The sequence below is a fragment of the Carcharhinus amblyrhynchos genome, chromosome 24 (assembly GCF_965287045.1).
Source record: "Carcharhinus amblyrhynchos chromosome 24, sCarAmb.v2.hapA, whole genome shotgun sequence".
Taxonomy (NCBI): domain Eukaryota; kingdom Metazoa; phylum Chordata; class Chondrichthyes; order Carcharhiniformes; family Carcharhinidae; genus Carcharhinus; species Carcharhinus amblyrhynchos.
This window is the reverse complement of record NC_137347.1, coordinates 32,401,265-32,425,957: the sequence shown is the minus strand read 5'-3', so window position 1 is coordinate 32,425,957 and position 24,693 is coordinate 32,401,265. Positions and strand designations below refer to the sequence as shown.

At 45.5% G+C, this 24,693-nt stretch overlaps 1 protein-coding gene across 2 annotated transcripts in view; it reads left to right on the top strand.

Moving 5' to 3' along the window:
* The first annotated feature begins 3,889 nt into the window (after positions 1-3,889).
* wdtc1 (WD and tetratricopeptide repeats 1) overlaps positions 3,890-24,693 on the top strand; it is a 39,598-nt gene continuing 18,794 nt past the window's right edge. Inside the window, exons 1-10 of one of the 2 annotated variants that reach the window (XM_080211730.1) lie at positions 3,890-3,976; positions 7,378-7,571; positions 8,525-8,608; positions 13,024-13,070; positions 13,225-13,336; positions 14,444-14,631; positions 17,289-17,471; positions 18,811-18,905; positions 20,209-20,324; positions 21,451-21,526. In XM_080211730.1, the coding sequence (XP_080067856.1) occupies positions 7,524-7,571; positions 8,525-8,608; positions 13,024-13,070; positions 13,225-13,336; positions 14,444-14,631; positions 17,289-17,471; positions 18,811-18,905; positions 20,209-20,324; positions 21,451-21,526 (949 nt within the window). In that variant the 5' untranslated portion in view covers positions 3,890-3,976; positions 7,378-7,523. Of the gene's footprint in view, positions 3,977-4,026; positions 4,119-7,377; positions 7,572-8,524; positions 8,609-13,023; positions 13,071-13,224; positions 13,337-14,443; positions 14,632-17,288; positions 17,472-18,810; positions 18,906-20,208; positions 20,325-21,450; positions 21,527-24,693 lie in introns of those variants that run through there. The other variant, XM_080211731.1, reaches the window with a different exon arrangement.

Sequence of the window (24,693 nt, the reverse complement as noted above, 5' to 3'; positions counted from 1 at the left end):
GAGAGAGGAATTGGCGAATGTTGATTGGGGGAGCGCATTGGAAGGTAGGTCTGCTGAGGAACAGTGGAGGATCTTTAAGGAGATCTTTTTTGATGCTCAGCAGAAATTTATTCCGATGGTTAAAAAGGATCGTAGGAGGAGAGATAATCAGCCATGGATAACGAAGGAGGTAAAGGAAAGTGTTAAATTAAAAGCGGATGCGTTTAGAGTAGCTAAGAGTAGTGGGCGAGAAGAGGATTGGGAGAGGGTTAAATGTCAACAAAGAATGACAAAGAAGTTGATAAAGATGGGTAGGATAAACTATGAAGCTGGGCTAGTGCTTAATATAGAAAAGGATAGTAAGAGTTTTTATAAATATATAAAAAGGAAGAGGCTGACTAGGGTGAACGTTGGACCCTTAGAGGATGAGAGGGGGGACTTAGTGGTAGGGGATGGGGAAATGGCTGAGGTCTTGAATAACTTTTTTGTTTCGGTCTTCACGGAGGAGGACGTAATAATTTGCCGGGTGTTAGCGATGGAAAGATGGTAGGAGTGGAGGGCCTGAATGACATTATTGTTACTAGAGAGGCAGTGCTCGAAAGACTGGAGGGACTGATTGTGGACAAGTCCCCAGGACCGGATGGAATGCATCCGAGGGTTCTGAAAGAAATGGCAGAGGTGATAGTGGATGCCTTGGTGATTATTTTCCAAACGTCGCTGGATTCTGGGGAAGTGCCGGAAGATTGGAAAACGGCTAATGTTACGCCGTTGTTTAAGAAGGGTGGCAGGCAAAAGGCAGGGAATTATAGGCCGGTTAGTTTAACATCTGTTGTAGGTAAAATGTTAGAATCTGGGATCAAGGAGAAAATAACGAGGCATCTTGAGGAGAATTGTTTGATAGAGCAGATGCAGCACGGTTTCGTTAAGGGGAAGTCGTGTCTGACAAATTTATTTGAGTTCTATGAGGATGTGTCTAGGGCGGTGGATAGAGGAGAGTCGGTGGATGTGGTGTTTCTTGATTTTCAGAAGGTGTTTGATAAGGTGCCGCACAAGAAGTTATTACAGAAGGTCAGGGGGCATGGAGTTGGGGGTAGGGTGTTAGCGTGGATAGGGCATTGGCTGTCAAATAGGAGGCAGAGAGTGGGAGTCAATGGGTGCTATTCGGATTGGCGGTTGGTGACTAGTGGAGTGCCCCAGGGGTCGGTGCTGGGGTCTCAGCTATTTACCATTTATATAGATGATCTGGAGGAGGGAACCGAGTGTATGGTGTCGAAATTTGCTGATGACATCAAGATTGGTGGAACGGCAAATTGTGCGGAAGGTGTGGAAAGTCTGCAGAAGGATCTAGATAGGCTGGGCGAATGGGCCAGGAACTGGCAAATGGAATTTAATGTTGGCAAGTGTGAAGTTGTCCACTTTGGTAGGAATAATGGTAGGAAGGACTATTACTTACATGGCGAAAAACTGCAGCATGCGACGGTGCAGAGGGACCTCGGGGTCCTTGTGCATGAGTCACAAAAACCCAGCCTGCAGGTGCAGCAGGTGGTCAGGAAGGCGAATGGGACGCTGGCCTTCATAGCGAGGGGGATTGAATATAAAAGTAGGGAGGTCTTGCTGCAACTGTACAGGGCACTGGTGAGGCCGCAGCTGGAGTACTGTGTGCAGTTTTGGTCACCGCACTTACGCAAGGATATTTTGGCCTTGGAGGGAGTGCAGAGGAGGTTTACTAGGCTGATACCGGAGTTGAGGGGGTTGAACTATGAGGAGAGGCTGAATAAACTAGGCTTGTACTCGTTAGAGTTTAGAAGAATGAGGGGAGATCTCATTGAGACATATAAGATGATGAATGGGATGGATAGTATAGAGGTGGAGAGGCTCTTCCCGCTCAGAAAGGACAGTAGGACTAGAGGGCACAGCCTCAAGATAAAGGGGGGGGGCGGTTTAGAACGGAGTTGAGGAGGAACTTCTTCACTCAAAGGGTGGCGAATCTCTGGAATTCTCTGCCCGTTGAAGTGGTGGAGGCTGCCTCGCTAAATATATTTAAGACGCGGGTTGATAGGTTTTTGATAGGCAAGGAGATTAAGGGTTATGGGGAGAGGGCGGGAAGGTGGAACTGAGACACGACAGATCAGCCATGATCTTATTGAATGGCGGGGCAGGCTCGAAGGGCTAGTTGGCCTACTCCTGCTCCTATTTCTTATGTTCTTATGCTGCAGGCAGGGCATTCCACGACCTTACTACCCTCTGAATAAAGAACCTACCTCTGACATCCGTCCTATAATTACCACCCCTTAATTTGAAGCTATGTCCCCTTGTGTTAGCCATCACCATCCGAGGTAAAAGGCTCTCACTGTCCACCCTATCCAATCCTTTGATCATCTTGTATGCCTCAATCAGGTCACCTCGTAACCTTCTTCTCTCCAATGAAAATAACCTCAAGTCCCTCAGCCTTTCCTCATAAGACCTTCCCACCATACCAGGCAACATCCTGGTAAACCTCCTCTGCACCCTTTCCAATGCCTCCACATCTTTCTTATAATGCGGCGACCAGAACTTTACGCAATACTCCAAGTGCGGCCGCACCAGAGTTTTGTACAATTGTAACATGACCTCACGGCTGCGAAATTCAATCCCTCTACCAATAAAAGCTAACACACCGTACGCTTTCTTAACAACCTTATCAACCTGGGTGCCAACTTTCAGGGAGCTATGCACATGTACCCCGAGGTCTCTCTGCTCGGCAACACTACTAAGAGTCCTTCCATTAGCCCTATATTCTGTACTCCTGTTATTCTTACCGAAGTGAATCACCTCACAGATTTCCATATTAAACTCCATCTGCCACCTCTCGGCCCAGCTCTGCAGCTTATCTATGTCCCTCTGCAAACTGTAACATCCATCTTCACTGTCTACAACTCCTCCAACTTTGGTGTCGTCAGCAAATTTACTAATCCATCCTTCTACACCCTCATCTAGGTCATTTATAAAAATGACAAACAGCAGTGGCCCCAAAACAGATCCTTGAGGTACACCACTTGTAACTGCACTCCAGGTTGAATATTTCCCATCAACCATCACCCTCTGTCTTCTTTCAGCTAGCCAATTCCTGATCCAAACTGCTAAATCACCCTCAATCCCATGTATCTGCATGCATCTGGGATTGAATCCTGGGATCCAGCTCCATGCACTGTGGGATCCAATCCTAGGATCCAGCGCCAGGCTCTGTGGGTTCCAGTCCTGGGATCCAGCTCCAGACACTGTAAAATCCAGATCCTGGGATCCAGCTCCAGGCACTGTAAGATCCAGATCCTGGGATCCAGCTCCAGGCACTGTAAGATCCAGATCCTGGGATCCAATCCTAGGATCCAGCTACAGGCAGTGTGGAATCCAGTCCTGAGATACAGCTCCAAGCAGTGTGGAATCGAATCCTGGGATCCAGCTCCAGGCACTGTGGGATCCAGTCCTGGGATCCAAATCCAGACATTGTGGGACCCAGTCCTGGGATCCAGCTCCAGGCAGTGTGGAATCGAATCCTGGGATCCAGCTCCAGGCACTGTGGGATCCAGTCCTGGGATCCAGCTTCAGACACTGTGGGATCCAGCTCCAAGCAGTGTGGGATCGAATCCTGGAATCCAGCTCCAGGAACTGAGGGATCCAGTCCTGGGATCCAGCTCCAGACACTGTGGGATCCAGTCCCATGGTTTCCATGGTTTCCACTATTCCAAACTTCATTTCCCAGGATGCCCTGGACCCGGCCCTTCATTATGTATGCATATGTCGCTCGTCCACCGCTCTCATTGGTTGGTGGTGGCAGCTGGAGGCGGGTACTTGGTGTTGATTGGTCAGTTAAACCGTCAATCAGAGGGAGATGGGCGGACGGACGTGGTGACGCAGATTGTGTGCGCGGAGAGCGGCCTAGCGGAGCCGGGACCGGGGACCGGCCTGAGCGGAGTAGCCGCGCGCAACGGCTTCATGGAGGCGGGTACCGGAGCGGCCGGTGAGATTGGCGCCTTCGATCCGCGCGGGTCAGTGTCACCGGGTGGCAGCCAGCAGAGCCCGAGGCTGCGGTCAGACATCGGCCATAGGAACCAACACAGCGAGCGGTGATAGCGCCGGGCCCAGAGAAGGTGGCGGTGTCGGTAAACACCCGGTGTCAACACCCCAAACCCACGCCCCATAGCAGCGTGCCCCCCCCCACAAAGCACCCCCCCCCGTGTCGTCCCCCCACCCACCCCCCGGCCGTGTCGTCCCCCCCCAAAGCACCCCCCCCGGGTGTCGTCCCCTCAAAGCGCCCCCCCCCAACCCCCCCCGGGTGTCGTCCCCCCAAAGCACCCCGGGCCTTGTCGTTTCTGCCTCCCCCCCCGTGCCATCCCCCCGAAACGCCTCTCCTCCCCTCTCCGTGCCGTCCCCCCGAAGCGCCTCCCCATCCTCCGTGCCGTCCCCCCGAAGCGTTACCCCCCGCTCCGTGCCGTCCCCCCCGAAGCGCCTCCCCCCGCCTCTGTGCCGTCCCCCCGAAGCGCCTCCCCCCGCCTCTGTGCCGTCCCCCCGAAGCGCCTCCCCCCGCCTCTGTGCCGTCCCCCCGAAGCGCCTCCCCCCGCCTCTGTGCCGTCCCCCCGAAGCGCCTCCCCCCGCCTCTGTGCCGTCCCCCCGAAGCGCCTCCCCCCGCCTCTGTGCCGTCCCCCCGAAGCGCCTCCCCCCGCCTCTGTGCCGTCCCCCCGAAGCGCCTCCCCCCGCCTCTGTGCCGTCCCCCCGAAGCGCCTCCCCCCGCCTCTGTGCCGTCCCCCCGAAGCGCCTCCCCCCGCCTCTGTGCCGTCCCCCCGAAGCGCCTCCCCCCGCCTCTGTGCCGTCCCCCCGAAGCGCCTCCCCCCGCCTCTGTGCCGTCCCCCCGAAGCGCCTCCCCCCGCCTCTGTGCCGTCCCCCCGAAGCGCCTCCCCCCGCCTCTGTGCCGTCCCCCCGAAGCGCCTCCCCCCGCCTCTGTGCCGTCCCCCCGAAGCGCCTCCCCCCGCCTCTGTGCCGTCCCCCCGAAGCGCCTCCCCCCGCCTCTGTGCCGTCCCCCCGAAGCGCCTCCCCCCGCCTCTGTGCCGTCCCCCCGAAGCGCCTCCCCCCGCCTCTGTGCCGTCCCCCCGAAGCGCCTCCCCCCGCCTCTGTGCCGTCCCCCCGAAGCGCCTCCCCCCGCCTCTGTGCCGTCCCCCCGAAGCGCCTCCCCCCGCCTCTGTGCCGTCCCCCCGAAGCGCCTCCCCCCGCCTCTGTGCCGTCCCCCCGAAGCGCCTCCCCCCGCCTCTGTGCCGTCCCCCCGAAGCGCCTCCCCCCGCCTCTGTGCCGTCCCCCCGAAGCGCCTCCCCCCGCCTCTGTGCCGTCCCCCCGAAGCGCCTCCCCCCGCCTCTGTGCCGTCCCCCCGAAGCGCCTCCCCCCGCCTCTGTGCCGTCCCCCCGAAGCGCCTCCCCCCGCCTCTGTGCCGTCCCCCCGAAGCGCCTCCCCCCGCCTCTGTGCCGTCCCCCCGAAGCGCCTCCCCCCGCCTCTGTGCCGTCCCCCCGAAGCGCCTCCCCCCGCCTCTGTGCCGTCCCCCCGACGCGCCTCCCCCCGCCTCTGTGCCGTCCCCCCGACGCGCCTCCCCCCGCCTCTGTGCCGTCCCCCCGACGCGCCTCCCCCCGCCTCTGTGCCGTCCCCCCGACGCGCCTCCCCCCGCCTCTGTGCCGTCCCCCCGAAGCGCCTCCCCCCGCCTCTGTGCCGTCCCCCCGAAGCGCCTCCCCCCGCCTCTGTGCCGTCCCCCCGAAGCGCCTCCCCCCGCCTCTGTGCCGTCCCCCCGAAGCGCCTCCCCCCGCCTCTGTGCCGTCCCCCCGAAGCGCCTCCCCCCGCCTCTGTGCCGTCCCCCCGAAGCGCCTCCCCCCGCCTCTGTGCCGTCCCCCCGAAGCGCCTCCCCCCGCCTCTGTGCCGTCCCCCCGAAGCGCCTCCCCCCGCCTCTGTGCCGTCCCCCCGAAGCGCCTCCCCCCGCCTCTGTGCCGTCCCCCCGAAGCGCCTCCCCCCGCCTCTGTGCCGTCCCCCCCGAAGCGCCTCCCCCCGCCTCTGTGCCGTCCCCCCGAAGCGCCTCCCCCCGCCTCTGTGCCGTCCCCCCGAAGCGCCTCCCCCCGCCTCTGTGCCGTCCCCCCGAAGCGCCTCCCCCCGCCTCTGTGCCGTCCCCCCGTTCCCCCCCCTTCTTCCAGGTGCATCTCCATCTCGATCCTCTCTCCTCCCAAAGGCCCCCCTCATCTCGTTCCTCCTCCTTCCCTCCCCACCAGAAGGACCCCAACCTCGTTCACCACCTCCCCCCCCTCCCCCCCTCCCCCCCTCCCCCCCCAGTAGGCTGCCCGTCTCGTTTCCTCCACACTCTCACCCCCACCCCCCACACCTCCAGAGGGCCGCCCGTCTCGTTTCCTCACCACCCCAGAGGGCTTACCAGTCGTGGTCCTCCCCCCAAACCCACCCCCATCTCGTTTCCCCACCAGAATTCTCCCATCACATGTCCCCCACCAAAGGGCCCACCCATCGTATCCCTCTCCATCCCCGTACGGTTCCCCACATGTCGTTCCCCTTTATTCTTTCCTGAAAACTCCCCATATTTATCTCTATCCCAGGGCTATTCCCTCAAATCTCCCTTGCCCCCAATGTCGTCCATTAGAATCCTGCCCACCTCCCCCTTCTCCCCACCCTCTGATGTCGTCTCCTCTAATCCCACCAACCCCTGGTGTCATCCCTCCCTCCCAGTATCGCTCCCAATGTAATCCCTGTCACACTATCGCCCCACAAACCCCCCCCATTTTCTCCCGAAACCCCCCCCCAGCTGTTCCTCCATTCGTTTTTGCAATCCCCACTGCATGTTGCCATCCTCTTGCAGTCCCTGTGTTGATATTTCCCCACCTCATCATCTCTTCCTTGTCCACTTACTCCCCTTCTCCCATTATTCCTCTTTGCTTGATTTAATTGACAGTGTCTCACCTTTTAACAATCTCATCATTCTGCTCCAATTCCTGGATGCACTCTTCCTCTCCTTGTCTCTGTAATCCCTTTGGGCTCTGCGATCTTTGCCTCCTTGATTTTCTTTGTTCCACCATTGTGACCATGTCTTTGGCGTTCAGCTCTGGAATCCCTTCATTAAAAACCTCCACCTTTCTATGACGACTCCCTGTTTTAAGGCATTACTCAAATCCTATCCCTTTGACCAAGCTTTTGGCCACCTGTCCTAATGCCTCATTTGGTGTAATACCAGATTTTGTGTGATGGTGTTGCTGTTAATTACTTTGAGAAGTTTTATTACATTAAAGGTGCACTGTAAATGCAAATTATTATTGTATTCGTGAAGGATGCTGCTCTCCACTAATTCCAGAATTGTTATTTTAGGTCGCCTGCTGTCTTTTTTTCCAGACTCCTTTGCTGTGCGCTGTTCCTTGCCAGGATTAAATGTGGGCTATTCCTGTATTTCTGCTCTCTGCATAAAGCCTGGCGGTGAGCTACAGCACGGTTAGAGGCAATAGAGACAAGTCATCCTGTGACCTTCTAAGCTGAGAGCAATGGAGTCACTTAACATAACCAGGGACATCATCCAGCGGCAGATAAAGGTACCAATCATTTCCCAGGTCTCCTGTCTGGCACATGGCTGGCATTGAGAGCTGATTCAGAGAGGGGAGCGAGAGGGGGTTGGCCTGGTTGGGAGGGATGAAAAGAGTTGGGTAGCATGGGAAGAACTGGTGCTAGGGAGGGCAGGGGAGCGCAGATTCCAAGCAGAGTGAACTAATACCATTTGGTGAGGGGGTTTATGGAGGTGCTCCTTTTTCTAGTTTTGTTTTCACTTCGGAAGGAGTTGGTTGATGAGTAACTGGTAAGCAAAATAGGAATCAATAAATATAGAATGCAAAGGAATTCTTCTAAGTAACTAAATTAATTAAATGACATAAGTATTCCCTACCACAGAAGGCCATGGAGATCAAATCAGGAATATATATAAGGGGGAAATATATCCATTTCTGGACTTTGAAGGTGTTAAGGGATATGATGAGAGTGTTGGACTATAGCAATAAGGTCAAGGATCAGCCATGATCATGTTGAATGGTAGAGCAGGCTCAAAGGATCAAATGGCCTATTGCTTCCAGTTTCTGTGTTTCTATGTAACAGTGGCAGGGTGAAGGAGCAGCACTCCGATAGCTCATGACGCCAAATAAACCTGTTGGATTTTAACCTGGTGTTGTGAGACTTCTTACTGTGCCCACTCCGGTCCAACGCCGGCATCTCCACATCGTGTCTTCCTGAAAAGGTAGTGGAAGCAGAGTCTTTGAATATTTTTGAGTTTCAGCTAAATAGATTCTTGATAAGCAAAGGGGTGAAAGGTTACTGGAGGTGGGGGGAGGAAGGAATTTGGAGTTGAGGTTGCATTCAGGTCAGCCATGATCTTATTAAATGAGGAGCAGGTTCATGGGGCCGAGTGTCCAACTCCTACTTCCTGTGGAAGCGCTGGTCTGATGAGGGTGGAGCTGGGGATCCATCTTTGTTCTCACATTGTCCCTTCTGTCTATAGGAGAGGAACACTCTGCAGTTCGAACGTCGGTATCACGTCATTGATCCATTCATCAAGCGGCTAGGACTAGAATGTGAGCTGGAGGTGAGGTGTCTGAACTCCTAATGACCCCCCTCCTCCTGCCCCAAAACCACACTGCCCTGTTAAGAAAAAGATGTGGATAACTGAGTGAAATTAGTTGAATGGCTATTTCTGTGTAACGCTTAGCATGTCGTGACTCTGTCAACTCTTTGATAGAGCTATCCAATTGGTCCCATTTCACTGCTGTCACCCAAAGTCCTGCAAATTCTTTTGTCTTCATGTATTTATCCAATTCCCTTTTGGAAGTTACTTCCCACTTGAGTCTACTTTCTCTAGTCTTTCAGACAGTGCATTCTTGATCACAGCTTGCTGCACATAATTGTTGTTGTCTCCCCTCTGGGTCTTTTGCCAGTCACTTTGTTACTCGACTTTTAATTTAAACACCTTCCAAGCATTCCAGTTTAATGAGACAAACAAGGACAGTAATTCAACTATTTAATTATTTAACACTTCTGGTGCTAACTCAGACATAAACAGTTGCAACTCATTAACTCTTTACTGAACTTTAACTGAACATCAACTTTCAACTGAATTTTAACTCTTAACTGCACGTCAACTTCAACTGAACATCAACTTTAATTATTTACTGAAAATATATACTACCAAGTTTAGGAAAACCTTGGCCATGAAATATCCTCTGTAGAATCGATCTTCTCCGAAGCATCCTTCAGGTTACAGGTCTTCTTACAATGGTTGATCTCTTCCAAGTTTTGCTGGCAAAGGCTGCACATATTTTTTTTTCCCCACAATCCTCCATTGGCTTCCGGAAGATACTCTGTCATCCAGCCAACTGGGTAACCAGAAACCGATCTCGTGTCTCGAACATCCAATGAAATTACTTGCGAACGACACCATTAAGCTTAGTTCAAACCATATGCTTGAACATAATGGCCATATCAATCAATGCCACACTGTCTGGACCAATGTAAACAACTTCCCTTATTTGGCCAAGACAGGAAGTTTCAGATCACAGCTCCCAGACCAAAAAAGCGTTATAACCTGCATCTGGTTTTAATAATATGTTGACCAAAAATCTGAGCATGCTTAATTCTCAGCCAGAAAAGCCATTTTAAAGCCACTATTGCTGTTATTGTTGTAGCCATTCTTCCTCCATCCGCAGTCCCTCTTCTTGATCCTGGAACATACAGCAAAGTGGATCATAGACCACGACCAAACTCTTACCCAACCAGGTAGCATCAAAATCCATCCAAACTAACTATTAGCATGTTATAGTTACAATTGACAGAATCTTTGTTTTGTAACAACATTTCCATATGCAACTGTTGCGTTATTTTTCTCTTTCCATCTTACAAACTGTATCTGTTTTAATATTACCTGAATTTGGATGCCTATCTTCCATTGTACAATTCAAATTGTCTTAACCTACCTGGTTAATGTTTGAAGTTTCATGTCCAGATTTGCCAAATCAAGAGTATTAACCATGAACACTACTGCACTAAAGCAGTTGCTATATCGTTAATGAACTCCTTCCTCTGGCAACCTTTTGAATCACAAAACCATTCCTGCCCCTCATTTGTCACTTCTTAATTTAACAGCCTCTGTGTTAAATTTTTTATAAACTTCCAAATTTGAGAGGGACGTCAGTCTGGTAAATGTACCTTAGTGAAATTCAATACAGCTGGTACTAATTCATCATGAATACTGTCATACAGTTTCCTGTTTGCATTTGTTATTACTAAACCAATTTGCAGTCCAAGAGTATTCACAGAACAATAATAAATCATTGGTAGAAATGAAAGCGGGAAACTAAATTTAAATTTGTATTTAGGAGGGTCATGTACCAAAAAAGTACTGAAGGGGTAGGTTTAACTCTCCAACATATTTGATATTTAAAAATGATCCATATGTGCATAATAAACACTTTTATCACAACTACTATTTTAAATTTAACCCTTCACAGTCATAGGTCAAAATCTGTCTCCTATTTGCATACACATGCTATGTTCTTTTATGACTCAATAAACCCAAAGTACAAGGAAGAAATGATTTTTTACCAGTTGAGAAACTCCTCCATCATTTCATCCATTTTTTCCAATTTTTATTTGAGTAACATGATTTGCACGAATAGTTTAAGCATTTTCCACTCCTGTAACAGCAGATAACTAAATACTAGGAAAAATCCTCTCATCTGTTGAAATGTCATTGACACTCCCCAGAACCCTTAATTTTCCACAGAAAATTAATTTCCAACTTATTAGCATTTAGCTACACTGAATCAAACAGACTTCGCCTTCACATGTGCATTACTATACATAACATTTATTCAATACAAGAAACTCATAAAACGAACTTTGTAAAATTTTCCCAGATTCAAATAGTGACATCATGAACTGAGAATATGTTTCAATTTATCCCTCTTCAGCAACGAAAGTTTATTCCTTGAAACGCAAAATCCATACTCACTGTCGTGCTCTTACCCTTAATTTGTCAAAAAATTAAAACTTATTTACCCCTTTAGAATTTAGGTAACTTCCCATTTATGAGTTGTCTCTTTTATATGTACTCAATTTATTCAACCAGTTAAGTATCAGAAACCGTAGTGCTCAAGTTTAACCAATCATTTTAATTCACAAGGTAATAGTGCAAAAATCTGAATGAGCCAGACCCTTCATTATCACTAGGTTGTGGTAAACAATCTTGAAATCTTGAAGCTGTTAGGTTTGTTTATTATCTGTAATTCACGAGCCACCTATTTCAAATAAAACACAAAAAATACATTCGGCTTGGAGCCAAATGAATTAATTTGGTCTTGAAATCTTTCTCAATTAAAAAAGAAAAATTCACCATCTCCTACGTATATAAATTCTTAATCGCCAAATTAAGAACAGAAGACAGCGAGATCTCTGCCAGTTTAAAAAAAACGAGATAAAACAAATTTCAGTATGAAGGTGTCATGATTTCTTCAAACTAAGACAAAGGAAAGAGCACATGGTCCCCTGCAAGTTTTAAATCTTTCTTATCACAATTTGAACCTAGGATTATTCAAAATTGGTTATTTCAAACTCTAGTTTATATACTTTGATTTTAAAATTTCAATTAGCTTTCCAAAAATTTTGTTCAAAGTAACATTTCACACATATATCTCTTAAGCACAACCACGGCCATTGATTACACTTAAGATTAAGGAATTTCAAAAATGTATTTTTATTTCAATTTGCGTTAATCCAATCTAATTCCCATCTGATTTTAAACTCTGTATCAAACCCACTATTATAAAATCACAATTAGGGGAAAAACATTAAAGCAACTGACATAACAAATAACATCCATGCAAATACTTTATTAAACACCCACAGACGCAATTGGAAGCTTCCAATCGTTCACTCCACAGCAATTTCTTTCATTCAAACTTAACATTCTAAACTGGGATTAAAATAAAACATTAAAAGAAAGTAGATTAAGACAATAGCCTTTATTCTTCCTTCTTCCAAACTGTAATCAAACTCAAAAACAAGTAAATAGTAATTCAACTATTCAATTATTTCACACATCTGGTACCAACGCAAACATAAACAGTTGCAAATCTTTATTGAACTTTAACCCTAACTGAACATCAACTTTCAACTGAACTTTCACTCTTAACTGCACATTAACTGAATATCAACTTTAATTATTTAACTGAACATAGAAGGTTTAGGAAAACCTTGGCCAAAAAGTATCCTTGATACAGAATCTATCATCTTCTTCTCTGAAGCATCCTTCAGGGTACAGGTTTTCTTACAATGGTTGGTCTCTTCCGAGTTATCACTGGCAAATAAAGGCTGCACATACCTTTCCATCTAAATCCTCTACTTACTTCCAGAAGATTCCCTGTCATTCAACAAACTGTGTGACCAGAAACCAATCACATGTCTCACATATCCATTGAAATTACTTGCGACCGACGCCATTACACTTAGTTCAAATTAAGTGCTCCGCACATAATGGCTGTATAAAACAAAGCCAGAATATCTGGGCCGATGTAAACAACTTCCCTTATTTGGCCAACACAGGAAACTTCAGACCACAGCTCCCAGACCAGGGCAATTTTATGACCTGAATCAGGTTTTAATTATAAGTTGACTAATAATTCCAGCATGCTTAACTCTCAGCCAGAAAAGCCATTTTAAATCTACTGTTGCCATTATTGTTAAATTATTGTTGTAGCCATTCTTTCTACATCCACACTTTAAATCTATGTCTTCCAGTTACCAACTTTTCTGTTATTGGAAACAGTTTTTCCCTATATTTTATCTAAACTCCATTTTAAACATCTATATCAAAAATTCCAGAAAATGATCCTAGCTCCTACTGTTCATAGATTCCCAGTAAATTAATTGTGTTTTGAGGTGCCCTGTCAGTGTCTTTTTAACATTTGATTCTTAATCTAATTTATTTTCTTTCTTTCTGCTCTACAGGGTCACTCTGGGTGTGTGAACTGTCTGGAATGGAATGAGAAGGGCGAGTAAGTGATGATGTCCACTAAATTACCCCTGCCACCACCTGGCTCTACCTTGCCCCTGGTTCTACCCACCCAACCTCCCCACTCTTGCCACAAACCATTCCAGCCCTCTGTGTCACTGAATTCAGGCACTCATTCTTACTGTATTCAATTCTAGTTTGCTGGCCTCGGGATCAGACGATCAGCACGCCATTCTCTGGGATCCCTTCAGCTGCAAGAAACTGCTGACTATGCACACTGGACACACGGCCAACATATTCACAGTGAAGGTCTCAGCTCCTTTCCTGCTTACTACACTCAATAATAAACATTATATTCATTTTGGATTGTAGAGGGAATACAATCAGTAAGAACCGTGTGCTTTATGTTGATCTTGAGGGTAGATTCCTGTTGTGCAAACTGTGGGGCAGATTAATGCAATGGCTGAGTTACAGTAGTTTGGGTCCCTTGGATTTTTGGTGAGGGGTTGGCAGGGTGAGAGGCTTTTCCAGACATATGCTTTAAATAGTTTAATTCTGTGATTCTAACCAAAAGCAATAAAGCTTGCCATGCTTGCTGGTGATTGAAAGGACTACACAGGTGATTCTGCCCCTGGAGCTTTGGGGAAATTTCATTGCACCAGGCTGAACACCGGCTGGATGGAACAAGTACCCATAATGAAACGGTTTGATTCACTGTTGTGTTGGGGATTAGGTGAAGTGTTTTCCAGACGTCTTGCCAGCATGGTGCATCTGATGAGCTATGCTGGATTATACAGGCTGTGACTGGGAGAAGACCACAACCCATTGGAGGAGACATCCCTTGCCAACAGGGAGCTTCCTGACTCTGCGGAATTGTGTATGGAATCTCCTTCAGGGCTACAGTTCCTGACTCCAGTCACTTGTCCATACCATCTCCCTTTATTCCATTGTGGATGGCCTTGCATCAGCTGCATGGGTTCCAACTCTGGAACTCCCTTTATTAAACCCTTCACCTTCCTCTCCTCAGAACCTACTAACCATACTTTAAATCATTTCTCCATAAGTCCAAGAGGTAGTGCTTACTGTGAATTGGAATGATGATCAGTACATTCAGCCTTGATGTCACTGAGCACTGTCTGTAGTCACAGTGTAAATGGCTGATGATTACAGTTGTTATTTTTCTCACATGGGTTTCTACACAATGATATAAGTAAAATTGGAGAAGCTGGCTAGTCAGATTTCACCATTTGTTTGATCAAGATCATATCTTTGACTTCAGTAAACACCTGCTGATGGAGGTTGCACCACAACCTATCACAGAGTGTCTGCACAAGGGTTGTATCATCTGGCATAGGCGTTGTTTGCTACATGTTGGCATTGTGGGGTGTAACCTCTTCATAATTCCCTGTTTTCCAGTTCCTTCCCCACTCGAATGACCGCACACTGATTACCGGAGCTGCCGATTCCAAGGTGCACGTCCATGACTTGACTGTAAAGGAAACCGTTCATATGTTTGGCGAGCACACCAATCGAGTGAAGCGAATCGCAGCTGCTCCCATGTGGCCAAACACTTTCTGGAGTGCAGCAGAGGACGGGACAGTCCGGTATGTATTGGAATGGAGGCTAATCTCCCAGGATAGGCTGCAGCTTGTCATCATGACTGAAAGCCAACTCATACAAAAGTTTATACTATGGAAGAGATGGCCACACTTCTTGACAAGCTGTCATTGTCTTCATCATTTCCATCTCACTTTGTGGAATTTGAAGAAACTCTTGTTATTGGTACCCATTCCTCCTCCTGGCCCAGAGATACCATACACATGCACATTCGCCAGCAGCATTCTTAACAAAATGAATTAATTGTTAGCACGCAAATAAATATGGATAACCCAATGGCCTTTTCAGAGATGCGGTTGCAAAATGACAGGCTGGGACCTGATTATTATTTGTCATTTCGAAAAGACAGGAAGCTAGGAAAAGGTGGTAGAGTAGCTCTGTTCATTAAGGATGACACTTAATACAGTAATGAGAGAGGACCATAGCTTGAAAGAGCAAGAGGTAGGATCAGTTTGAGTAGAGATAAGAAATAGACATTGCACTGTAGAATAGGATAAAATAGGAAGAAATAAATTGGGGATGTAGAAAAGGAACCACAATAATCATGGATGATTTTGTATTTTGTGTCTGTCTTCACTGTAGACTCAAAACTTTCCAAAGATACCTGAAAATTGAGCTGATGGGGAGAAAGAAGCTTAAAACAATCACCGTCACGAGAGGAGAGGCGCTGGGAAAACTATTAGACTTAATGGCTATCAAGTCCCAGGACCTAATGGCCTGTATCGTTGGGTTTTTAAGAAGTGACTGCAGAGAGAGAGAGACACTGGTTATATCCTCCAAAATTCCTCATGTTCTGGAAGAATTCCCAGAGATTCGGAAAAGAGCAACTGTAACACCTTTATTCAAGAAAGGAGAGAGACAGGAAACTGCAGGCTAGATATCTGAACATCTATCATACGGAAATTATTAAAATCCATTATTAAAGAAGTTGCAACAGGATACTTAGAAAATCATAATAGGATTAGGCAGAATCAACATGGTTTTGTGAAAGAGAAATTGCTAATTTATTAGAATTGTTTGGGGCAATAAGAGAGCAGGTGGACAAAGGGGAAGCTGTATATAAGTGGTGTACTTGGATTTCCAAAATACATTTGGTAAAGTGCCACATCGAATAAAATAAAAGTCTCCACAAAATAGGAGCTCATCTGTAGAGGGTGACATATTAGCATGGATAAAAGATTGTCTAACTAACCAGAAGCAGAGTAGGGCTAAATGGGTCTCTTTCAGAAAGGCAAGATGTAACCAGTGGAGCGCTAAAGGAATCCATGCTAGCGCTTAGCTATTTACAATCTATATCAATGATTGGGATGAAGGGGCCAAATGTATGGTAGCTGAATTTGCCAATAATAGGTCAGAAAGTAAATTGTCAAGAGGAAGTGAAGAATCTGCAAAGAGTTTAGGTGGTTAGACAAAAAATTAACAGATGGTGTATAACGTGGGAAATGTGAAATTGTCTATTTTGACAAGAATAGAACAGCAGTATATCATTTAAACAGAGAGTTTGCAGAACTTGGTGGTACAGAAAATTCTGGGTGTCCAAGTACATGGATCTCAAAAAGTTAGTATGAAGGTAAGCAAATGATTGTCATAGAATCACAGCATCCTTACAGTGCGGGAGGAGGCCATTTGGCCCATCAGACTGCACCGACAACAATCCTACCTGGGTCCTATCCCTGTCACCCCACATTTTTACCCTGCTAATCCTGCTGACATTAAGGGGTAATTTATCATGGCCAATCAACCTTACTTCTCTTTGGAAAGATTAGGAAAATAAAATGGAATATCTAAGTAGGAAAGTTTTACTGCAGCCATGCAGGGCCTTACTAAGATCATATCTGGAATACTGTTTTTGACCTCTTTATTTGAAAAAGTATATAATTTGCATAAGAAGCACTAAACAGAAAGTTCGCTAAACTGATTCCTGAGATGAAGGGCTTTTCGGACAAGTTAGGCCTTTACCCATTAGAGTTTAGAAGAATGAGAGTTAATCAAATTTAAGCTTCCTGGTGGAGCTTAATAACAGGATACTGGGAGGATTTTTTTTGGGATGACTAGAACTGGAGCTCACAGCTTAAGTATAAGAAGTCTCCTTTTAAGAAGATGAAAATAATTTCTATCTTTCAGAGGGTCATTCATTTGTGGAATTCTCTTCCGGTCGGGTCATTGAATTTATTCAAGGCTGAGTTGGATAGATTTTTGATAAACTAGGGATGAATGCCATGGAGAACAAATAGAAAAGTGGAATAAAGACCACAACCAGATCAGCCATGATCTACTCAAATGGTGGTGCAGGTGCAAAGGGCTGAACGGCCTACTTTTGCTCCTATGTTCCCACTAAGGGGTAAGTTTTAAGGAGCATCTTAAAATGGGAAGTAGAGGAAGCAAGGTTTAGTAAGAGAATTCCAGAACTTTAAAACCTAGATAGCTGAAGACAGCTGCCAATGGCAGAGCAAAAAAAAAAGAGGGGAGCAAGGGAGAGGCCAGAATTGGAGGAATGTAGAGAACTTGAAAGATTGTGGGGCTAAGAGTGATTGTAGAGTCAGGAAGGGGCAAAGGGAAGGCCACAGCGTGCTGCAGAAGGGCTGTTGGTAACTGAGCTTCCCTTCATCACCATTAATGGGCAGTGTTTATTTTTCTGTTGCAGGCAGTATGATCTGAGAGAGAGCAGTAAGCGCTCGCAGGTACTGGTAGACCTCACGGAATATTGCGGGCAGCACGTGGAAGCTAAATGCCTAGCCATTAACCCTCAGAACAATAACTACCTTGCTGTCGGGGCAAGTGGTCCCTTTGTGCGAGTTTATGATATTCGCATGATTCACAATCACAGGTAAGGTGGAAGCCGCTGTTACAGTGGGAGCAAGCTATCCAAGATATTCCATTCAGAAAATGGTAATTGCATTCAGAAATTGTATATTATAAATTTCGGGGGTCCCTTCCAGCCGGGTGCTGGAGAGCCCATTATTTTGGTTACTGAAGGTGCAATGCCCCAACTGTTGCCCTTCCAGCCAGTGTAAATCTAGGCTTGTGCAGGAGTGAATTGCTCCTGCTATACAATGAGGTTGAGAAGAATAAGTGTCTGTTGCTTTGCGGGTTGAGTGGTTAGCGCAGTATCAGAAAAACACTGCATCCAGCATGCATCCTTACCATGTGTCACATTGGGTCAGTTCTGGATTCTCCTCGAGGAATACATTGACTCAGTCCCCAGTTCTATGGATTGCCTCTATCTTCTTGCTTTCAATTTATAACCAAGCTCTGTTTGTAATACTTGGTTTGCTGAGCTTTTACTTTTTGAGGCATTGGCTGTCCTTTCCTGAGCTCAGTGATAATAAGTCCAGAAAGTGACATAGTATCTCACTGGGCATGATATCACATTTTGAGTCCAGTGCTCTCCTCATTAAATATCCATCCATATACAGGGCTTAGTAGATTGTGTACAGGAGCAGGACTTTTAATTGTTTTCTGTTCTCCCTGACCCAGAACACTTAAACCAGTTATCTCAGACCACCTGAGGTGAGCTACCTGGCTATGGCCAGGGAAGTGCATCTTTGAACATCTGTCCCCTTCATGCTTGCAAATCTGTCATTAGCGGTAGTGTTTTGTTTTTTGTGACTGTGAAACTATCCATTGAGGTCCCACAGCCATGTGGCACTGCTGACTTTTGGACAAAGTTAAGGACAAATAACAGAGTAACATTTGGATTAATTAAATCTTCATCATAGATGTTTTGAAAAAAAAGTCTAACTTCAGTCGGCTTCAGGCATGGAGGTGAGTGTGTGATTGGTAATGGAGAGAGTTACTGTGAAGTAACCCCCATTGTTCCTTCGACTGTGTCTGACACCATTCTATCTTCACCTCCCGTGCTCTGGTTGTCAGAAGGCGTTGCACTCTGGTATCCTGAACAGAGCTGCTCCCCCCATTTTGCAACTCCATATAATGTGACTTCATGGAGCAGCATTCAAATCATACTTACGTAGTGCAAATGAATGAAATTCATGATTTATGAATTCACTTAAAGTAAGTTTTGGGGTTAAAGCGATTTCTGTCAACCAAATGGAAGTTCACGACAGTTACTTTCGTCTGATGTCTCCCACTGCTATCTCTCGCTCTGCCTTCACGAGTCTTCACCTTCTGTTGTGTGTAATCTTTTTCATTTTTCCTTTTGGTAGAAAAACAGCAAAACAGAACTCAACCCCTGGGTTGCACACATTCTGTGACAGGTATAAGTCAGTGCCAGATGGAGCTGTTCAGTATTATGTAGCAGGTATGTAGCATTCATTGTTGCCTTTTGATACCCAGGTTTGTTCATAGAGCCAAAAACTATGGTCACTTCTATTTTTCCAGTTTCGAAGCGATCTTAATGTTTTTTTTCTATATGTCCCTCTGTCTTTGTGTAGTCTGTGTAGTTTATATTGAGGAATCCTGACCCAGTCCAGAAACAAGCTAGGTCTGATTTTCAGCTAATCAGTTGAAGTCTGTAGATGCTGAGAAATGTTATGTTCTTCATTAGTAATTGAAGACACAGCAATAATTAGATGCTAGTTTTTGCACTGGTGATGGGGCAAACTTCATAAAACCTAATGTGAAGCATCAGACAGTCCTCTGATTCCAGCTGAAAAGTCTGAAGATTTAATTCATTCACCACAGCAACTGGTTCCTCTCTCGGGCTCAGTGACTTTGGCCTGTTCTGTTCCTAAGGTTTCAGCACAGGACAAGTCCAGCTTCTCGGCAATGTCCCCAGTTCTTTCTCTCTGCATACATGCTTCCAATTCACATGGGTCTTTCCTGAAACTCATTCTTCATGAGACTTTGGTTGAAGTGAGCCTTGAATGCAGAGCTTGCCATGGGTGGGGTGCCTTTAATTTAAACGCTCTCATGATGTTTCACAGATTGTGTGGGGAGTATAGGTGTGAGCCAGGAATCAAAGGTAGTCAAAAACATGAGGTTGAAATTTAGTGGGATTTTTCTGTATGTGATGCTGGAGGGCACAGTTGTTTGCTCTAAGTATCATGTGCAGGTCATGTTCACAAGATGCTAATCCTTTTCTGGAGCAGGCTGTCATTGTGAAGTGGCTGTTGCTAATGGGTCTGTCTGTGGTGCCAGTAAGAGGTGAATGGGAGGATATGCAATGTATGACCAGTGTTACTAAAGGATAAAACCTCCAACTAATCTGTTAATCCAACAGTAATTCTCCCCTGTCCCTGATAACATAGCATACATCAGCCGTGTATTTTTAAAGATTTTTGCATCAGGTTTATTTATATCAAAATCACAGTTAAAATGTTGACCAGTGGGGAATTGTGTAACTGTCCTTGTTCTAAACAGAGACCATCCATGACCCTAATTCGACATTCCTGCGATCATATTCAGAATATTAATGCTAGAAAGTGGGTGTTTGGATCTCATGTGAGCCTTTATAATCCTCTTATAGTTGAATAGCATCTCTTGCATTTGAATGGCTTGCCAGTACTGTCACTGAGTCAATATGGCCTAATGGAGATTCTCTGGCTAGATAAACATTTCCTTTGTTGCTCTGTAGCTTCTAGTAAATTTTCTCTTTCTTCCAGGTCACCTCCCAGTAAAGCAGCCCGATTATAACAATCGCCTCCGTGTACTTGTAGCCACGTATGTGGCATTCAACCCTGACGGAACTGAACTCTTAGTCAACATGGGAGGGGAGCAGGTAGGACTGATAGCAACAAAATGCTTTTCTACTCCCTCCATCTAACTCTGACCTGAATATGTTGAGGTAATTAATGGGGTCAAAGACAAGAACTGTCTTGCACAGTACCTTGAAGGAGAGTAATTATTCATTGCTCCATGAGACATCACTGAGTACTTCTTTAGAAAGACAACAAAAGGCAAAGTTCTAGGCAAACCAGACTGTTTGACAGGCTGGGGGATGCTTGTACCTTGTGTATAAATAGAGATAAGTGCAGCTAATTAATGAGTTACAAATGAGCAAAGCATTGAAATAGACATGTGCTGAATTTGCTGCAAGTTAATGCGAAAAAGCAGAAACTGGCCACAGGGGAAGGACAGGAACCCTCAACCAATGTAAGAAATCTCCCTCCCACTCCCCATCTTGCACAGTCCTTGCAGACACGACTTAGCTGCTAATTAAATCAGTGGTTAGCACTGCTGCCTCTTAGCACTGAAGACCTAGGTTCAATTCCATGAGTGAGTGTGGAGTTTGCACGTTCTCCAGGTGACTGCGTGGGTTTCCTCCGGGTACTTTGCTTTCCTCCCACAGTCTAAAGCTGTGCAGGTTAGTTGGATTACCATGCTAAATTGCCCCTTAGTGTTCCAAAATATATAAACTAGGGGGATTAGCAGAAAAAATGTGTGGGGATGGGTCTGGGTGAGATGCTCTGTTGAAAGAGTCAACACAGACTTAATGGGCCGAATGGCCTCCTTCTGCACTATAGGGATTTTATGATTGTTGATTAGCAGCAGAGCAGTTGCTGTGGAAATGTTTAACTTCGAACACAAACAGAAATATTAAGCACATGCAATAAGTCTTGAACGACCTCCACTTGTGCTAAAGTTAGACCCAGCTTGGGGTTTAAACTCTTCAATTTTTCTACTTTGTTTTAAGGAAATTTTAGTGTAACTTAAACATCTCATCCCTGGATTCCTAATGGTGTACGTAAGGCAGAATGTTGATTCTTCCCATTTGCCAAGCATTTTGTGGAGTTTTGTTGAAGGATTAGTTAGTTGATTTGATGCAAGACTGCACTAGACTGGTTTGCTTCTGTAGCCATACTGCATAGGTTCATTCACAGCAAATGAATGTCTGTCGTTTGCAGGTCTATTTGTTTGATCTGACAAATAAACAAAAGCCCTACACGTTTCTGCTACCCAAGAAGTGCCACTCCTCTACTGGTGAGTTATTTAGTATATGTAATATCTGTGCCAGATAAAAGGATAGTGCGAGTTGCGCACCACAGTAGCGGTCCAGCACCTTGCTTTCCTCACTGTCCATGACTGAGATCCTCTCCAATTCTGTATAAAATCTGAGACTGACAGGGGGACGTTCCTGGGACTCCCTCAAAACCAGTGGCTTGCAGGGGTGGATGGGAAAAAATCTACAAGCAACAATATGTTAATGATCAGATAATCCATTTTTTTGTGTTGTAAACTTTGGCCAGGACACTGGGGATAATTTGGATAGTAAAATGTCTGACAACACCAGGTTTTAGTCCAACCGATTTATTTGATAATACACTCAAGCTTTCGAGGGACTGCCTCTTCGTCAGGTGAATGGAGAGTTCTGGCCTCAGACAGAGCATATAAAGCACAGACAGTTTAGAGATTACTGATTAGAATTACTAATCAGTAATCTCTAAACTGTCTGTGCTTTATATGCTCTGTCTGAGGCCAGAACTCTCCATTCACCTGACGAAGAGGCAGTCCCCTCGAAAGCTTGAGAGTATTATCAAATAAATCGGTTGGACTAAAACCTGGTGTTGTCAGACTTTTTACTGTGTTTACGCCAGTCCAACGCCGGCATTCCCACATGATAATTTGGATAAGCAGTGATGGATATTTGAAATCATATTGTTTCATGTTTTAAATGTCAAGGGAAATCATAACGTAGGTATGAACATACAAATTAGCAGCAGGCCCTTCAAACCTGCTCTGCTGTTCAATAAGATCATGGCTGATCTAATTTTAATCTCAAATTTACTTTCCTGCCACTCCCTCGATAAACTTTCACCCACTGCTTATCAAGAATCCATCTACTTCTGCCTTAAAGATATGCAAAAAATCAGCCTCAACCACATCTTTAGGAAGAGAATTTCAAAGTGTACCACCTCTGACAGAAAAAAATTCCTCATCTGTCTTAAATGAATGACTCTATTTTTAAACAATGGTCCCAAATTTTCATATTACACTCCATTTGCTATATTTTTGCCCACTCACCATGTATATTCTTTTAGAGTCTCCTTATGTCCTCTTCACAACTTATTTTTCTACCTATCTCACCAGCAAATTTAGCAAACTTATCATTGGTCCCTTCGTCCAAGTCATTTATATAAATTGTAAAGATTTGACAGCCCAGCACTACTCCCTGTGGCACATCACTCTTCCTATCCTGCCAACCAGAGAAAGACCAATTTATGTCTATGCTTTTTCCCGTTAGCTAGCCAATCTTCTACCTCTTACACCATGTATTTTAATTTTTTGCAATAACCTTTGATGTGGTATTTTATCAAATGCCAGCTGAAAATCTAAGTACATCCACCTGTTGACTTCAAAGAGCAATCAATTGGTTAGACATAATTTCCCTTTCTCTCTGTTTACTCTGTCTGATGACCTTGAATTTATTTAGGTGTCCTGTTATAACATCTTTAATAATAACCTCAAGCATTTTCCTATGACAAGTATTAAGCTAACTGACCTATGGTTTCCTGTTTTTTGTCTCTCTTCCTTTTTGCAGAAAGGTGTTACATTAGCTATTTTCCAATCTTAATGGAATCTTCCTGAATCTAGTGAATTTTGGAAAATTAAATCCAACATATCAACTATTTGGCTAGCCACTTCTTTTAAGACCCTAAGATGAAGTCCATCGGGATCTGGGGATTTGTCAGTCTGTACCTCAAACAAATCTGCTCAGCAGCACTTCTCTGGTGATTGTAATTTGAGTTCCTCCCTCCCTTCTATTTCCTGATTTGCGGCAATTTCAATTACTTGTATTCTCTGTAGTGAAGGCCAATGCAAAATACCTGTTCAATTGAGATATCGATACCTGCATTGTTAATTTTTCCTTTAAATTCCTGTATGTGCATTTCTAATGGAAACTACCTATGTAAACTTGATACTGTAATTACATCCTCCTACCTTGGCGGATGCTACTGTCCACTAATGGCAGAAGATCTAATTGCAATGTGACACCTTTACACTGATAGTTTCCATTGGGGAAGTTAGATAACTGCTTAAGATAAAAGGATAGAAGGAGATGCTGAAAAATGAAATTAATTGACTGGGTGCTTGCCTTTTCTTGTGTTGCAAATTATATTAAGAATTTACTTATAGCTGGAAACAGAATGTATGACTTTAAAAATGGGATTGACTCTTAACTGCACTCTTGCTCGGTTATCCCCTGTCCCAAACTCACTTCAGCTGAACTCTAGATATCTTCACAGTCCAGAGGCAATGCCATAGAGGTTGTCTAGAAAATTAGGAAATGTTTTCCTAAGTAGCTGACTTCATTGGCAATATTGAATAATATAGGTTTATGCAGGATTAAGTGAGGTGGATCTTTCATGTTTAGCAGGCACTAAGGCTGGGGACAAAAGATCGAGATAAATTTGGATGAACGCCCCCAATTGTTTTCACCTCATTTATTTAGAATATCAACTCTATCCAGAGGGTGATCGAGGGTTTAAAATATTATCTCTATCACAACAAAATAGACAGACATTACTTGTCAGGAAACTCCAACAACCCAGCGCACTTGGCAAGGTACTAAGTAGCCTTGGATATGTGTTCGCCACCCGCCATCAGGCTTGAACTCAAAACCTTGTGATCCAGAGTTTGAGTGCTCCCCATTGTGCTAAACTGACATCACAATTGAGAGAGCTGATTACGAAATACTTCATCCACAAACTCTAGTTCCATTCAGGCCTTGGACAGAGAGCCAGCAGCTGCCATATTGGTGATGGCCCTTTTCAACAATTTGAAATTCCCAACTATCCCTATAAGAATCCCAAGCGCAAAAAAACCTGTAATTCCAAAGCTACGCATGGAATCAACATCAAGAAGAACCAAAAACATCAGCTAGAGAATTGATAAGCTAAATCTTGACCCAGAAAAGTGCATCATTTTTAATGTCACAGATCCTAAACAGTATACCACTTTACTAATTCAAATGGTCTCTTCCTCCAGAATCTTGACCTGTGCATTTGCTCCTTTTCTGCAGAAATTTATTAAAATGTCCAAAATTACAAATGCTGGAAACACTAAGCAGGCATTCTGCTTGCTTCTGTGGGGAGAACAAACAAGCTTGATATCATTTATAGCTGCTTTGTCACAGAGGATTCTTCCCC